The sequence below is a fragment of the Monodon monoceros genome, unplaced genomic scaffold (genome assembly GCF_005190385.1).
Source record: "Monodon monoceros isolate NGI ecotype Baffin Bay Population unplaced genomic scaffold, NGI_Narwhal_1 Super_Scaffold_5, whole genome shotgun sequence".
In the NCBI taxonomy this organism is placed as follows: domain Eukaryota; kingdom Metazoa; phylum Chordata; class Mammalia; order Artiodactyla; family Monodontidae; genus Monodon; species Monodon monoceros.
Window position 1 is genome coordinate 95,656,659 of NW_021703782.1, and position 18,126 is coordinate 95,674,784.

Here is an 18,126-nt window from a genome sequence, read left to right on the forward strand (position 1 = left end):
GGTAACCATAAGTTGGCTTTCAGTATCTGTATGTCTGTTGATGTTTTGTAAATAAGTTCATTTGTATCTTTCAAAATTAGATTCCACATATGAGTGATATCATGATACTTGTCTTTCTCTGTCTGACTTCACTTAGTGTGATAATCTATAGGTCCATCCATATTGCTGCAAATGGCATTAGTTCATTCTTTTTTATGGCTGAGTAATATTCCATTGTATATATGTACCACATCTTCTTTATCCATTCCTCTGTTGATGAACATTTAGGTTGCTTCCATGTCTTGGCTATTATAAATAGTGCTGCAATGAACATTGGGGTGCAGGTACCCTTTCAGATTATGGTTTTCTCAGGGTATATGCCCAGGAGTAGGATTGCTGGATCATATGATAGTTCTATTTTTAATTTTTTTAAGGAACTTCCATACTGTTCTCCATAGTGGTTGTACCAATTTATATTCCCACCAACAGTATGGGAGGGTTCCCTTTTCTCCACACGTTCTCCAGCATTTATTTTTTGTAGACTTTTTGATGATAGCCATTCTGACCAGTGTGAGGATACCTCATTGTGGTTTTGATTTGCATTTCTCTGATAATTAGTAATGTTGAGCATCTTTTCATGTGCTTTTTGGCCATCAGTATGTCTTCTTTGGAGAACTATCTATTTAGCTCTTCTGCCCATTTTTTGATTGGGTTGTTTGTTTTTTTGACATAGAGCTGCATGAGCTGCTTGTATATTTTGGAGATTGATCCCTTGTCAGTCGCTTCGTTTGCAAATATTTTCTCCCATTCTGTGGGTTGTCTTTTCATTTCATTTATGGTTTCCTTTGCTGTGCAGAAGCTTTTAAGTTTAATTAGGTCCCATTTGTTTATTTTTGTTTTTATTTTCATTACTCTAGGTGGACCTAAAAAGATCTTGCTGCAATTTATGTCAAGGAGTGTTCTTCCCATGTTGTCCTCTAAGAGTTTTATAGTGTCTGGTCTTACATTTAGGTCTTTAACCCATTTTGAGTTTACTTTTGGGTATGGTGTTAGGGAGTGTTCTAATTTCATTCTTTTACATATAGCTGTCCAGTTTTCCCAGCACCCCTTATTGAAGAGACTGTCTTTCCTCCATTGTATAGTCTTGCCTCCTTTGTCGTAGATTAATTGACCAGAGGTGTGTGAGTTTACTTCTGGGCTTTCTATCCCATTCTGTTGATCTGTATTTCTGTTTTTGTGTCTGTACCATACTGTTTTGATGACTGTAGCTTTGTAGTATAGTATGAAGTCAGGGAGTCTGATTCCTCCAGCTCCATTTTTCTTTCTGAGGGTTGCTTTGGCTATTTGGTGTTTCCATATAAATGTAAAAAAAACAAAACAATTTTGTTCTACTTGTGTGAAAAATGCCGTCGGTAATTTGAGAGGGATTGCACTGAATCTGTAGATTGCCTTCGGTAGTATAGTCATTTTGAATATATTGATCCTTCCAATCCAGGAACGTGGTATATTCTTCCATCTGTTTGTGTCCTCTCTGATTTCTTTCATCAGCGTCTTATAGCTTTTAGAGTAGAGGTCTTTTGTCTCCTTAGGTAGGTTTATTCCTAGGTATTTTATTCTTTTTGGTGCAATGGTAAATGGGATTGTTTCCTTAATTTCTCTTCATGAGATTTCATTGTTAGTGTATAGGAATGCAAGAGATATCTGTGTATTAATTTTGTATCCTGCAACTTTACCGAATTCATTGATGAGCTATACTATAGTAGCTTTCTGATAGCATCTTTAGGATTTTCTGTGTATAGTATCATGTCATCTGCAAACAGTGACGGTTTTACTTCTTCCTTTCCAATTTGGATTCCTGTTATTTCTTTTTCTTCTCTGATTGCCATGGCTAGGACTTCCAAAACTATGTTGAATAGAAGTGGTGACAATGGACATCCTTGCCTTGTTCCTGATCTTAGAGGGAATGCTTTCAGATTTTCACTGTTGAGAATGATGTTTTCTGTGGGTTTGTCATATATAGCCTTTATTATGTTAAGTTTCCTCTATTCCCACTTTTCTGGAGAGCATGATCATAAATGGGTGTTAAATTTTGTCAAAAGCTTTTTCTGCATCTATTGAGATGATCATATGGTTTTTATTCTTCAGTCTGTTAATGTGGTGTATCACACTGATTGATTGATTTGTGGATATTGAAGAATCCTTGCATCCCTGGGATAAATCCCACTTGATCCTGGTGTATGATCCTTTTAATGTATGGTTGGATTTGGTTTGTTAGTATTTTGTTGAGTATTTTTGCGTCTATGTTCATCAGTGATATCGGCCTGTAATTTTCTTTTTTGGTGGTATCTTTGTCTGAGTTTGGTATCAGGGTGACGGTGGCCTCATAGAATAAGCTTTGGAGTGTTCCTTCCTCTGCAATTTTTTTGGAAGAGTTTCAGAATAATAGGTGTTAATTCTTCTCTAAATGTTTGATAGAATTTGCCTGTGAAGCTCTCTGGTCCTGGACTTCTGTTTGTTGGAAGTTTTTAAATCACTGTTTCAATTTCAGTACTTGTGATTGGTCTGTTCATATTTTCTGTTTCTTCCTGGTTCAGTCTTAGAAGGTTGTTATCTTTCTAAGAATTTATCCATTTCTTCTAGGCTGTCCATTTTATTGCCATATAGTTGCTTGTAGTAGTCTCTTATGACCCTTTGCATTTCTGTGGTGTCAGTTGTAACTTCTTTTTCATTTCTGATTTACTGATTTGAGTCCTCTTTTTTTTTCTTGATGAGTCTGGCTAAATGTTTATCAATTTTGTTTATCATCTTCTCAAAGAACCAGCTTTTAGTTTCACTGATCTTTGCTATTGTTTTCTTCATCTGTATTTCATTTATTTCTGCTCTGATCTTTATGATTTCTTTCCTTCTACTTACTTTGGGTTTTGCTTGTCCCTCTTTCTGTAGCTAATTTAGGTGTAAGGTTAGGTTGTTTACTTGAGATTTTTCTTGTTTCCTGAGATAAGATTGTATTGCTCTAAACCTCTCTCCTAGAACTGCTTTTACTGCATCCAAAGGTTTTGCACCGTTGTGTTTTGTTGTCATTTGTCTCTAGGTATTTTTTTTTTTAATTTCCTCTTTGATTTCTCCAGTGATCCATTGGTTGTTTAGTAACATATTGTTTAGCTTCCATGTGTTTGTGTTTTTTACAGGTTTTTTCCCTGTACTTGATTTCTAATCCAGTAGTGTTGTGGTTGGAAAAGATGCTTGATATGATTTCTTAAATTTACCAAGGCTTAATTTGTGGCCCAAAATGTTATCTATCCTGGGGAATCGTCCATGAGCACTTGAGAAGAAAGTGTATTTTGCTGCTTTCAGATGGAATGTTCCATAAATATCAATTAAGTCCATTTGTTCTAATGTGTGTCATGTAAGGCCTGTGCTTCCTTATTGATTTTCTGTCTGGATGATCTGTCCATTGATGAGAGTGGGGTATTAAAGTCCCCCACTATTACTGTGTTACTGTTGATTTCTCCTTTTATGGCTGTTAGCACTGGCTTATATATTGAGGTGCTCCTTTGTTGGGTGCATATATATTTACAATTGTTATATCTTCTTCTTAGATTGATCCCTTGATCATTATGTAGTGTCCTTCTTTGTCTCTTGTAACAGTCTTTAAAGTCTATTTTGTCTGATATGAGTATTGCTACTCCAGCTTTCTTTTGATTTCCATTTGCATGGAATACCTTTTTCCATCCCCTCACTTTCAGTCTGTATGTGTCCCTAGGTCTGAAGTGTACAGGTTAGGGTTTTGTATCCATTCAGCCAGTCTATGTCTTTTGGTTGGAGCATTTAATCCATTTACATTTAAAGTAATTATCGATATAAATGTTCTTATTGACATTTTGTTAATTGTTTTGGATTTGTTTTTCAAGGTCTTTTTTCCTCCCTTCCTCTTCTGTTCTCTTGTCTTGTGATTTGATGTCCATCTTTAGTTATGTGTTTGGATTTCTTTTTCTTTTTTGTATGTGTATCTATTGTAGATTTTTGGTTTGTGGTTCCCGTGAGGTTTTGATATAGCAGTCTTTATATGTACAAGATTGTTTTTAGTTGCTGCTCTCTTAATTTCAAATGCATTTCCTATATCCTGCATTTGTACTCTCCTCTTCTCATTACTGCTGATTTTTATATCATATTTGTGTGTGGATGATTTCCTACCTTTACTTTATGTTTGCATTTACTCATGAGCTTCCCTATTTGTAACTTTCTTGTATCTTTTTGTGGCCTTTTCTTTTCTGCCTAGAGAAATTTGTTGTAATGCTGGTTTGGTGGTGCTGAATTCTCTCAGCTTTTGCTTGTCTGTAAAACTTTTGATTTCTCTGTCGAATCTGAATGAGATCCTTGCTGGGTAGAATAATCTTGGTTGTAGGTTCTTCCCTTTCATCACTTTAAATATATCCTGCCACTCCCTTCTGGCTTGCAGAGTTTCTGCTGAAAAATCAGCTGATTGATAGCCTTATGGGGGTTCCCTTGTATGTTATTTGTTGCTTTTAATATTTATTCTGTCTTTAATTTTTGTCAGTTTGATTAATATGTCCCAGCGTGTTCCTCCTTGGGTTTATCTTGTTCAGGACTCTCTGCACTTCCTGGACTTGAGTGTTTCCTTTCTCATGTTAGGGAAGTTTTCAGCTATAGTCTCTTCAAATATTTTATCAGGCCCTTTCTCTCTCTCTCTTCTCCTTCTGGGACCCCCCATATAATGTGAATGTTGGTGTGTTTAATGTTGTCCCAGAGATCTCTGAGACAGTTCTCATTTCTTTTCATCTTTTTCTTTATTCTGTTCCACGGCAGTGATTTCCATCATTCTTTCTTCCAGGTCACTTATTTGTTCTTCTGCCTCAGTTATTCTGCTATTGATTCATGCTGGTGTGTTTTTCATTCCAGTTACTGTATTGTTCATCTCTGTTCGTTTGTTCTTTAAATCTTCTAGTTCTTTGTTAATCATCTCTCATAACTTCTTTGTCTGTTCCTCCATTCTTTCTTTTTCTGAGATCTTGGATCTTTACTGTCATTACTCTAAACTGTTTTTCAGGTAGGTTGCCTATCTATCTCCTGCTCATTTAGTTGTTCTTGTAGGTTTGTGTCTTGTTCCTTCATCTGAAACATTTCTCTGCCATCTCATTTTGTCTAACTTTGGGTGTTTGTGGTCTCCTTTCTGGTGGTTGCAGGGTTATAGCTCCTCTTCTGGTGTGTGCCCTCTGGTGGTTGAGATTGATCCTGAGGCTCATGCAAGCTTCCTGGTGGGAGGAACTGGTGTCTCCCCACTGGTGGGTGGAGCTGGGTCTTGTTCCTCTGGTGGGCAGGGCTGTGTCAAGCGGTGTGTTTTTAGGTGGCTTTAGGCACCCTGTCTGCTGATGGGTGGGCCTGTGTTCCTGTCCTGCTGGTTGTTTGGCCTGAGGTGTTCCAGCACTGAAGACTGTAGGCTATTGGGTAGGGCCAGGATGTGATGCCAAAATGGGGACCTCCGGGAGAGCTCACACCAATCAGAGCCTAGGAGAGCCTATTCTCTGGGGCTTCTGCCACCAGTGTTATTCTCCCTCCCACCCCCGCCCAGTGAGCCACAGCCAACCCCTGCCAGCCCAGGAGACCCTCTAAGACTCGAAGGTAGGTCCAGCCCCAGCTCCTATGGGGTTACTGCTTTGTGCTGGGTCCCAGTGTACATGAAACTTTGTGTGTACCCTCCAAGAGTGGAGTCTCTCTCTGTTTCCCCCAGTCCTGTGGAGCTCCTGCACTCGAGTCCCACTGGCCTTCAAAGCCAAGTGCTTTGGGGCTTCTTCCTCTTGATGCCAGACCCCCAGGCTGGGAAGTTTGATGTGAGGCTCAGGATTCTCTTGTGCGAGAACCTCTACAATATAGTTACTTTCCAGTTTGTGGGTCACCCACCTGGCAGGTATGGGATTTATCTTGTGAAACTGCCCCTCCCGCTGTCTCATTGTGGCTTCTTTGTCTTTGAATGTAAAATATCTTTTTTGGTAGGTTCCAGTCTTTTTTATCGATGGTCGTCCAGCAGTTAGTTGTGATGTTGGTGTTTTCATGAGAGGAGGTGAGCTCAAGTCCTTCTACTCCACCCTCTTTTCCAGAGTCGAGGGACTGCTTTTAGTTTGGAGCTTGGGGCCTCTTTCCTCAGAATATGCTGTCCGTTATTCCCTTGATATCGGGTATGCAGGTACAGCGGCCCTTGTACGTTCCTGGGACACTGGCAGTAGGGCCTGGTGCCTGCTCGCAGATTTCCTAAGGGTGGGTGCTGAGTTCTCCTGGGACATCAGGGACAGGGCCAGGCTCCTGCGTGCAGGTCTCGTAGTGGTGGCCTGTGCCTGCCTCTGGAGCCCACGATGGCGGCAGTGACTCGCATCTGCCCCCAGAGCTCCTGTAGGTGGTGTCCTGTTGCCTGGGAGTGCTCACAGGGAAAGAAGCTCTTACCGTGGTCCCGCCCCTCTCCTCATGCATTCCCCACCCCCTCCACAATAATGGTGCCTTGATTCTCTGGTGGGCCCAGTCTTCTTCTGAGTATACCCTTGGTTGCCACAGTCCGGCTCCTTCAGGCTGTTTCCAGACGGCCAACCCTGGTTCTCTCCTTGGGTCTGACCTCTGAAGCCTGAGCTTCAGCACCCAGCCCCCACCTGCACTAACAGAGGGGTGTTTTAGGCTACGGATTGCAGGGCAGTGGTGCCGACCTTCTGTGCAGGTTACGCTCCATTTTGCTGTCCGCAAACTAGTTGCTGTGCTCCTCCTAGGCTCTGAACCTCCCCCTCCATCCAGTCTGCTCTCCCCGCAGGGGAGGATACTTCCCAGCATGTGGAAACCTTTTCTCCTTCACAGCTCCCTCCCTGGGGCTCAGGCCCCATCAAGATTCCTTCTTTTTCTTGTTCCTCTTGTCCTACCTGGTTATGTGGAGGTTTTCTTGTCTTTTTGGAGGTCTGAGGTCTTCCGTCAATGTTTGGTAGCTGTTCTGTGAGAACTGTTCTACTTGTAGATGTATTTTTTAATGTTTTGTGGGAGAAGGCAAGCTCCACGTCCTACTCTTCCACCGTCTCCATCCCCCCTCCAGGTGTGAGCATTTTTAAGGCCCTTGATACCTGTTACCAAACGAATACAGTGTGTCTCTTTCACTCCCTTGGAGTCAGCCACTTTAACAGTGAACAGACAATGAAGTTTGTGTTTTAGAAAGAAGTTTGTGTAGAATTACAAAATGTTATTCACCTGACACCATCAGCTGGAGAAAGAGCAGCTCCAATTAAAAGAATTTTCCTACCAACTATAACTTACATACTAAAAGATTAAAAAATAAAACTAATTTTAGTGGGAAACTTCCTTAAGTGGATTGTTACTTCTAGGGAGTACGTGGTAGGGACATGAAGTCATGATTGAGGTTCAGGTGCAGAGTCCAAGTTATTACAGTCATTTGAATATATGCATATGGATGTATATCTCAAATGGCCATTTTGACTCTATTTCTATCCTGGGTTCAGCTGCAGCGATTTCAGACTCCAGGGCCCTGAGATGAGTGCTGTCTCTTTACTAAGGGACCCAGAGTTAGTTAGCTTTTTGCTGGCTCTGAACATGCTCCCTAGTCTTCCCCCCCCTCCTCTTCTTTTCTACTCACATTATAAATGCAATTTTGGATTTTTGTGTTAAAAGATTACCTTCTCCCACTTTAAATTGTTGCTTCTTCCTGTCGGCCTAGGCCTCAGAGTGCAGGTGACCAGGCTCCCTCCGTGAAAGGAGATGTGTGTTCATGGAGTATCTCTATGGGCTGAGCACTGGACCAGGTTGTGTGCACATGGTAGAGTCCAGACAGACAGCATACCTACCCTTGTGCAGCTTGCAGTATGTTTTGGGAGCCAGATTTTCAGCAGTGAGGTATACAGCTATGTATTTGATTACCTTTGCAGAAGGGACAATGAAGGAAAGGTGTGGGATCTTTTGGAGAACAGTGTGAAGGTCAGAGAAAGCTCCCCTGAGGAAGAGACATTTACACTGAGTCCTAAAGAATGAGTAGGAACTTTCCTGGTGAAGGTGAGTAGTGGTTAGGGGCAGAGTGGAGACAGCTGTTGGAACTATGTGTGACCTGTGTATTAGAGAGCCGGATGACCTCTCTCATGGTGCACGTGGCTTTGTCATAGTTGTTATTTGTTGTTCAGAAGTGTTTGGAACTTTCTTCAGATTCAAGACTCCTGGAAATCTGACTTCTGGAGAAGAAAGGTGATTCGAATTAAAGTCATATTCCTACGATTTAAATTTCCCAACCTAACTTCTACGTAAACTCCAACTTCTTGGAACCGTTCTACTCTCTCATCCACAACCAACTATCCTTGCAGTGAGCTGCTGTACAGAGGTAGATAGTTGATAATAAGACGGAACACCCCTGAGTGAGTGGCCGCACATCAGACACTGCCAGACACTCATCCTCTGTTATCTTCCTAATGCTCATGTCAACCCCAGCCCCATTGCACAGGGGAGCCAGTTTGGGTTCAGACTACTTACAAGACTTGTTTGCAAATGCCAAGGCCCAAATTCGAACCCAGTTCTATCTGACTCACAAGCCCAGCTCTCTCTTTCTCCTGCGTGGGGCTGAGTCTCAGAAGAGGAAAGCAGGTGGGGACAGAACCTTGTCCTCAGTGCACCTGGGCATGACCCTGCCCGTTCCAGTTGGAGACGTTTCACTGTGGACCCAGACAGCCAGGGAACCCTGGGTATGGGACCCCCCTCCCCTTGAGAAGGAGAAAGCAGCTTTTCTCGGGAGCAGCGACAGGGTGGGAAATAGCTGAGGCTCCCAGCCTTACCAATCAATCCTGACTACCCAGACAGGAGCTTCCCCTGAACGCAACGGAGTCCTGGTTTCTGTCTCCTGCTTCCACAGCAGGAAGCTCTCAGGGCAGGAGAGGGGCCAGAGACAGGCTTCCTTCCTCTCCTCCCCCTGTCCTTCACCTGCTAGCCTGTTTAATTCCCACCTGTACCCTTGGCCCCAGTTCCATGTTGTGGGAAGCTCCCTGCCCGGAAACTCTGAGCCTGGTGCTCAGCGTCTCATTGGCAGCGCACAGACTAACTCCATGCACCTTCCCAAGTGACAGTAATTGAGCACTTACCATGTGCTTGGCCATGGGTTAGAATCTCTGTGCATGTTATTCCATTTAGACTCCAGAACCATCCAACAAAGTACACATTTGAGACTCAGGTGGAATCACTTGTACAGGTGGCCGATCTCTGTGTAGGATTTAGGATTTCCTGACTCCAAGCAAATAATAGTAGTTACTGTTTTTCGAGAGCTCACTGTTTACCACGCATAGCGTCCCCTGTTCTTACGTGCGTCATGTCATTTCATCACTACGGTAGCCCTGTTGTAGGTGTGGTCTCTTTTATCTTCACCTTATAGATGATGCAGCTGAGGCTTAGAAGGGTTGAGGCCATACAGCAAGTGGTCGAGCTGAGACACAAAGCTCGGGACTCTGCGCCACACAGCACCTGCCTCTAACCGCCGTTCTGAGCATCTAGTTGCAGTGGGCTTGCACCGTGCCCTTCCTTCAGTGGATGGGCCTCTTGCTTTCCTGGTCCTCCTGGCCTGGGTCCTAGGTATGAACTGCAGCCCCAGAGCTAAGCACTTTCTCCTGGACTGCCTTCCTGCCTCCTCTCCCCCTAAACCTCTCCCCAGTCCCCAGAGCTGGGGCCTCCTCCCGGTCACTTGGGCCAGAATGATGTCTGTCTGCTCTCTCCAGCCTTCCTCCCCTTGTTTGTCTGTATAGACACCAGCTGTTCCCCACGTTTGCCTTGTGGGGTGACCTGGGCCCTGCTGGCCGACAAGAGCAAGACAGTGCAGGAAACTCCATCCGACAGGGGTGACCAGCTTCCTGCCCAGACACCTGTGTGCAGCTCAAGGCAGGCAGGAAGGGGAGGGACTCAGCTGCTCACATGCCAGCTTATTATTTTCCTGTTGGAGCCCTGAGTCTAGAATACAGAGCAGATTTCCAGAACGGTTGCTTCAACAGTTTCCCCTTGTAACGATAACAAAAACATATTCATTTCTAATTGAAATCATTCTAAGTAAGCATGTGTTGGGGGTGTAAGGGAGGAAGGAGAGACAACCTTAAAATATTGGACATACCAGGGCTTTCTAAGGCGTGGTGGCCTGGAACGCTGGTTACAGTCATGTCTCGGGCGGCTGCTAAAAGACTGATTCTGGAAGATGTCTGGGGAGTCGGGATGTAGTCCCAGTTCGACAACTTAGCTCTGAGGCCTTGGGCAGGCCAGGTTCATTAGGTTTTTCTCTCTTGATGTTTGGATTAGATTCATGTCTAAGGACCCTCCACAGGGCTTCCTGAGTGAGGTGGTGAGTGAACAGGAGCTTGAGGGCTGATCAGGGCTGGGCTCAGGGCAGAACGAAAGAAATAAGCCCAGGAGCATGTTTCAGCACAGGACGGCACACCCAACTGATGACATTAAATGCAGGGTTGCCACATGCCTTCGCTAATCTAAGTGAAAACCTGTTTTCTTGAGAAAGGGCATGAAACCCAAACGTAGTCCATTGGTCCAAGGAGGCTAGCGATTCTATAAGATATGGGAAGATAACCAAAAGCATGAGATGGAAAGCAGCCGTCTTAGCAGAGCTGATAAAGGGTTGGACGTTGAGTTGCAGAGTTGGGGATATACATCAGCAGGTCTAACATCTCAGCTTAGCAGCCAGAATGGTCATCAGAAAAGAAGTCAGGCGGCCTCACACCTCTATGCACGGCCCTTCCATGTCCCTCCATTTTACCAGAGTGAAAACCAGTCCTCCTGATGGCCTGCGTGCTCTGCCCACCCCCAGTCCTCTCTGCCCTCACCCCCCACCATGGGTGGCTTGCCCCACTTCACCCCAGCCCTCTGGACTCCTTGCCATCCCACACACAGGCCAGGCATCCTCCTACCTTCCAGTCTTCACCATTAGCTGTTCTTTTGGCCAAGAACATTCTTCTCCATTCATCCTCATGACTCACTCCAAGTCTTTGCCCAAGTGTTGTGTTCGCAATGTGCCCCACCCTGACCACCCACCTTACATCACCTCTGGCACTCCCACACCCGTTTACCTTGGCTTCCATCCTTTCTTCCTTCCATAACACATCACTTTGGCACATACTGTAAAATGTATTTATTATTTATCGTCTGGCAATCTCTATACCTCTTGGCTGCTGGCATGAAAATCTCATGAGAGCAAGAAGGTGCATTTATTTTGATCACTGTTATATCCCAAGTTCTGGTGCACCCCACTGCTGAGAACCTGCTGTGTGATAGGTACCGTGCTAGGCCACGAGCGAGATGGACCTGGGCCTATCCATGCTGTGTTCGTATCTTGGGGACCAGTGGCCAGGCATTAAGAGCGCAGTAAATGCTAATGGAGACACAGCAATTGAGGAGCGTCAGTGTAGCTTCCTAGAGAAAGGCAACATCAGGTGAGACATGGAAGGTGCCGTAGGTCTTACTCAGGTAAAAGAAGTAGGAGGAGGGCCAGAGATAAAGATGAGAGAGAGGAGTATTTCTGGTAGAGGGCAGAGTCTGTGAAAAGCCCAGGACAAGGGAACACATTAAGGAAACCCTAATCCCTGAATATGGCTAGAGCACAGTGCAAGAGGGGAACGGGTGAGAGGTGAGACTAGAGGCATGAGCAAGGCTTTTATAAACCATGCTGCGGAATTTGAACTGTATCCAGGGAGCAGTGATTTTTAAGCACTGAACCAGCCTAGAGGATCCTAAAAGGCTTCCTGGAAGAGGGGACGGATGTGCTCAACTTGTAAGATTAGTAAGAGATAACAGGCAAATGACTAAGCAAAGTAGACTAATCTCCTTGTCCAAAATTCACTGCTTTCTGGAGTATTATGATTTCCCCCGTTTGGGGTGTAGCTTTGACTTTTTCCTGTGGGTGAATTAAACACTCATTTCAACTTGAGCCTATGAAAGGAATCAGACCTTTCTATCCCCCCAAATTATTATCCATTGTCAATGCCATCACCACTGTCACCATCACCAGCATTATTTACTGAGCACATACTATACACCATGCACTGTGCAAGTGCTTTTACTTGAATTTTATACTTTATCCAAAATACTTCTCTGTGGCAGGACTGTTATTTCCCCCATTTTATAGACACACTGAAGTCCCTCACGCCCCCGCTTCCCCTCCGGCCAAAAGAAGTAACTTGCCTACTAGCATACGCTACTACATGACTAACAGTGCAAGGAATCAAAGCCAAGTCTCCTTCTCGTCTAGCCTGGTGTGTTCCTCCACTTTACCCATGCTGCTTCTCCATTCTCTCCTCCACTTATCCACGTTTAAACAAGCTTCTGTGTTCATTGACTGCTGCATGCCCCGTGCCAGACACAGATCTACCCTACCCCAAAGGAGCTTGCAGGGGAGCCCTCCTCAGCATCAGGCCTTGGTCTACTTGATGTCATCAAGTCTTTCCACCAACACTATGAAGCCCCCCAGACTCACTGTGGTAAAGTGACTCGCCCAGGACCCCACGGTGGGTGGGTGGACAGCCAGGCTTTCTGACCGTCAGTGCAGGATGCCTCCTGCTGCCCCACACCGCACAGTCTCTGCCTGTGACCTCCCTGTTGAGTCTGATTCAGAATTCAGCCTCAGACAGACCTTCAGCCAGGGCCCTGTGGCGTTTGCCAGGCTGCATTCCTGAGCCGCTCACACACGCGGGTGGAGGTGTTATCCTGGGCAGCTCACCCACTGGGAGAAACCCCTGTGCTGAGCACCATCTCCAGCCTAGAGGAAAAGGAGAGAATCCTGGCCTTTAGTCACCGACCTGGGCTTGTTGACAGAATCCCGGAGTGGGTGGCCAAGCCGTTTATGGGACAGCCTGGCCACATGGTGCTGGGAATCCCAGATGTAAACTGGCCACCGTGGCACTGGTGCCGTGGGTGGTAGGTTTTCTTGGGAGGCCGTCTGGGGGATAAGGTGGGAAGCTGCTTGGGGAATCAGGGCATCTGGGAATCGGGCTGAGAGCCAGCTTTATCGGGATGGGACTCTTCTTTCCATATCAGTTTCTCCCTCTGTGAAAAGGGGACCCTGACTCCCATTCTACCTGCCCCGTGGGGGTGGTGCCGAGGGGCAGTTACAAATGGGTGCAGATCCCAAGCCCCCTGCCAAACCAGTGACTCACCGCTTTGCATCTTCGTTTCCTCTAAGACGTAAAACGAGGATAGTAAGAATAGCTGCCTTATTAGTGTTGCTGGGAAGAGTGAGTAACTGGGTGCCAGGCACAAAATAAGGGATGAAAGGCCAGTGGCTGTGAAACAGACCACGCGGCAGTCAGCCGGGTCGGGGTGTGAAGAGGTGCCTTCCCCTTACTCCCACTTGCTGACAAGCTCTCAGTGTTTGCAGCGGCGGCGGCGGGGGGTGGGGGTGGTTAGCATCCTGCAGCATCTACTAAGTGAGGCCCAGGGCAAGTTTGTTTCTTTTTAAACATGCTGAAGCCTCTATTTTCCCATCTGTAAGCCTTCCGAGGTTGTGTGGAACCCACGAGCTAGCACGTGGGAATCACCCAACACGCAGACAGCCTCCGGAGGGGCCCGTGTGTATGTGTGGGTACAGTGATGTCCACAGCCTCGGACCCGGACAGACAGGCTTCCCTGTCTCTTCCGGGTCAGACCGGGAACACCTGGGGGAGTGGGCAGGGCTGGCGATATCCACCCTCTCTTCCCCATTGTAGGCCCTCGATCAGTGAAGTCACCTGGGAGGAGAGGAGCCCCCCCCCCACACACACACCCCCAGGCAGGCCCCGAACAGGCAGTTCACTGAGAGGCTAGAGGAAGGGGCAAGGTGCCGGTGCGGGTCCTCTGCACGGGGACCTCCATGAGCTGGTCTGGAGGCAGCATTGCTTCACTGGCTTCTCACCAGAACGCTTGTCTCACAGAGGGGAGTCCAAGTCCGCAGGTGCCAAGGACCTGCCGAAAGCCGCGCAGTGCTGCCTTCCAGGCCCCTAGCGAGGGCTCAGTAGACGCAGCTGCGTTTACAAGCGTGTGGGGGGCCACAAGGAGAACCTGGATCTTTCTTTTCCCTGAGACCAAACCTTCTAGACTTCGTTGTGTTCTGACTGAAATTCCTCCCCTTAGGTTCCAGACCCATTTCTTTAGGGAAACGCTGAAACTCCCTGGGCTGGCCCAGGGAGGAAAGCAAATGGTCACACTATGCTCTCACAGCCAGACGGGCCTGAGAAGCTAACGGGTGTAGGGCCCTGCCAGCCGGTAGCTCTGGAGAAGCCAGTGGAACTGCAGATGGCAGAAAGGGGAACGTGTAAGACACAAAGCGGTGGAGAAAGTCTGCATTTCTCCATCTTTTCTGCCCAGGGCATTGCCTTCTGCCTTTCTCAGACTGTGAAGGATTTTCAGACAGAGGGGAAGGTAGAGATCATTAAAATCAACTCTTAATGTACAGATCGACAGGGAACCTGAAGCCCAGAGAAGGGAGGTAACTTGTACAAAGTCACACAGCACATGAGTGCAAGAACAGAGGCCCCGTGACTTGTATTTTTCCTGTATATTTGTGCATTCATATGTCGCTTCATCCGTGGGTCCATTGAATGCCTGCCATATGGTAGATAAAGACTCAGTTCAACAACAGACAGACATGGTCCCTGCCCGGACTGCCCTGGCACACAAGCGCAGAAGTGATTCCGCACAAGAATGGTGTAAGGAGAGGAGGCTGGGATATGGGATGAGCATGATGGTGCCGTCTCTGGCCAGACTAATGAGGGAGGAGGTGGTGCTTGAGATACTACCTGGCACAGGAAGAGGAGCTGGCCAGGAAAAGGGAGGAGCAGGAATGGCTGAAAAAGCAGGAAAACACCAGTAAATAAAGCCACAGAGAGTGAGGGGACCACGGGAACCAGGTGAGGTCTGAGAAGTGTGTGGAGACCACGCAAGGCCTTGAACTCTTGCTAAGGACTTTGTGTCTTATTCCGAGGGAGAGAATCTGTTGCATGTTTGCCTGTGTGAGGCGCAGCAGGAAGCATGAGACATAGACCAGATGCGAAGCCGTCCCTATCGAATCGAGGAGCCCAATGGGAAAGAGTTAGTTGCTGAGAAAACTAACTGTGCAGAAGACATGAGCGGTAACTGGGTCATCTTAATGTTAGCATGGGCAGGAGGATGGGTTTTTGCCTCTTTCATCTTTGCTCACAACCATATGAAGTACATTTTTTAAAAAATCATTTAAAAAATGATCTACCTTTTGTAGACACAGAAACTCAGGGTGATGACGGTGAAGGGGTTTTTCCCAAAGTTGTTCAGCGAGTATGACGCAAATGAGGATGCTAATCCAGGCCTCTCGGCTCACATGGTGGTGGTCTCCCCACTGGACCTCAGCTGTGAGATTTGGACGTGGCTCTGCCCTCAGTTTCCCCACACGGACTAGAGGGTTTTCTCTAGGTCTCTTCCAATTCTAACATTCTCTGCTTGTCTTAGAGGTGAAGAAGTTGCAGAGGAATGCTCTAGATCAGACGGTACCACCTCTGCATAGGCACGGAGGCTAGGAAGTGTCCTGAACAGGGCACAGTGAGCAGTTGTAAGCAGCAAGGCAGGCTCTGCATGGAAGCAGCTCCGGGGATACTCACCATGGCATCACGCACCTGTGAGCTTAAATTGAAAAGAGAAACAAGTGCACTAGCCTGAGCACAGTGAGAGAGTCGGAGAGAGGTGGAGAGGCAAACAGGCCTGCATTCGTATTCTGTGGCTTAGGCCCTGGGGAAACGAGAATGAACACGGCTGACACAGTCCCCGTCCCGCTAAGCGAGACGGCATGCGGCACGCACTGCCTGCTAGGGGTTTTCCATTGGTTAGTTCATTACCCCTTGTCACCACCTCTGGAGGTGTGTGCTTTCATCACTCCCATTTCATGACGGAGTTAACTGAGGCTCAGAGAAATTGTCACGTGCTCAAGGTCACACCTCAGTTAGGTGAGAGAGCTGGGGCTTATGCTTCAATCTTCCTGTTCATTTCTACATTTTAAATTGTTGAAAAGTTGCAGGGTGGAGAGAGGTTGGGAGGGAGAGAGGGAGGGTGGGCACAGGGGCAGAGAGAAAAAGAATTATAGAGAATGAGCCCACAGGCTAGAGAGACAAAGATGCTCTCCAGGCCTGTGTGAGCACTCGAGACCCTTCCCCGGGCAGGAGGCAAATGAGGTCATTAAATCCATCTGTGCAGATGGGGGACCCTCTGGGGGAAGTTATATGCAAATGTCATGATGCAATGAGGTGAAATCCGCTCGCGTCAGCCCAGGCTGGGGCTCAAGCAAGGACAGCACTGTGCTCTTTGGAAAGACAGATCCTCTGCTGTGTGGGGACTGGGCTCTTTCTCACGGTTTCTAGAAAGGACAGCCAGCCCAAGGTCACACCGCGTGTGAAGGGATGGACTCGGAACTGAAACGTGGGCCTCTCACTTTCCCTTTTTAAATTTCTTTTAATTTTTTTCTAACCTTCATAATATATACATATATCGAATTGTCATGTCGTATGCCTCTCGCTTTTTCCCATGCTGAAATCCGCTCCCGAGATCCTTCAACCAAATTTTTCTGCAAAAGTCTCTCTGTGAAATGTTCCCCAGCAGGATTTAAGCCCCCTAGAAGGTGGTCTGAGCTTGCTGACAAATGCTTTTGTTGTTTTCATCATTGCCTCTCAAAATCAAAATTACCGATATATGCAGAGTTATGTTTTCTTAAAAGACCTTGTCACGTCCTTTATATCACTTGATCACCACAACAGCCCTATAAGTTAGATATTCCATTGTACAAGTCTATTAACCAACTCTGGCGTAGTACATTACAATTTTTCACCCATGATTTCATTCGGCCCTCAGAGTCCACAGTGCAAGGCCTGTCCTATTCTACTGATTCCACAGCTAGGAACCTGGGGCTCCGGGGGGGGGGTTGCTTTTTCTACTTTAAATACTAGATTTGTCACTTATTACTTTGGGCAAATGCCTGCCCCTTTCTCCGCCTCAGTTTCTCCTATAAAAGGGTGATTGTTTTAGTGTCTATCTTACAGAGTTGTCAAAGGATTCAGTGTTTTCCTGTTTGGAAAGCATTTAGCACTTTGCCTGACCTGTAATAAATGCCCCTGAAAATGGGAAGTGCTATGATAATGACCATGGTGACCTTGATAAAAGTTATCACAGGGCTAGTAAGAAGCAGAGTCATGTCTTGAATCTGCTGCTCCCCAAACCCAGTGATCTGCCCTGTGCCCTGCACTGCCTCTCTGGAATTTGCTGCTCCGGCCTCAACCACCTGGCTCACTTCTTCTATCTTTCTCTCTGCAGGTCACCCCCTTCCCTATGTCTTGTGACCTACAGGGTGACTGTGCTTGTCGGGACCCCCAGGCCCAAGAACACAGCCGGAAAGACCTCCGAGGATACAGCCATGGCTAAGGAAGGACAAGGAGTTGTCAAAGAATTCCCAATGCCAGGACCCGCATCCCTTTGGTATTGATTTCACAGTCAGCTGCTCAACGGAATGGCCTCTCCACACCAGGGATCCTTAGCACCCAACCGGTCTGCCTTTAATTTCACCCAGGAAGGACTCGTAGTGGGGGCACGTGAACCAAGTCTTGCCATGCTGAATGATGGAATGGAATCCCATCCCAAAGTCTTAGACGGATTGCATATACGGCGTGCAGTCCCTGAGCCTCCTAAAATTCTAACCGTTTGTCACACGACCGCGGCAAGAAACATGTATGTAGGAGTTACGTATCTAGGAGTGCGCCCACCTGCGGTTAGTAGGTGTGCCTGCGTACGCACCCGCGCGGACACCCGCGTGAGGGCAGCTTTGGAGACTGAGCAGAGAGAGACCGGGGCAGACTCAGTCTTTCCTCTCCCAGGCTCCTAGCCGACACTGTCCTTGGGAGAAAGAGAGTTACAGAAACTGCCAAGACCAAGTGCTGAAATGCTCAGATAGCTCACAGCCTGTGGCTTACAGTATGGAAGGTGTGCACAAGGGTGCAGTCCTTCGGGATTGGACGTGAAACGGTCTCTGATCACCTACCTTCTAGGGAAGTAGGACCCAGGAAGAGGTAAAGAATCCAAGGTATGCAAAGCCCCCAAATTCTTCCGCTGCCATGGGGGATTTTACCCCAACTCCAG

The 18,126-nt window shown here is 46.8% G+C and overlaps 1 protein-coding gene across 1 annotated transcript in view; it reads left to right on the forward strand.

The window, feature by feature from the left end:
* Positions 1–17,711, forward strand: part of PAPPA (pappalysin 1) — a 253,443-nt gene extending 235,732 nt beyond the window's left edge. Inside the window, exon 23 of the mRNA XM_029203474.1 lies at positions 17,308–17,711. Coding sequence (XP_029059307.1) covers positions 17,308–17,415 — 108 coding nt within the window. The 3' untranslated portion in view covers positions 17,416–17,711. The remainder of the gene's footprint in view (positions 1–17,307) is intronic.
* The last annotated feature ends 415 nt before the right edge of the window (positions 17,712–18,126 follow it).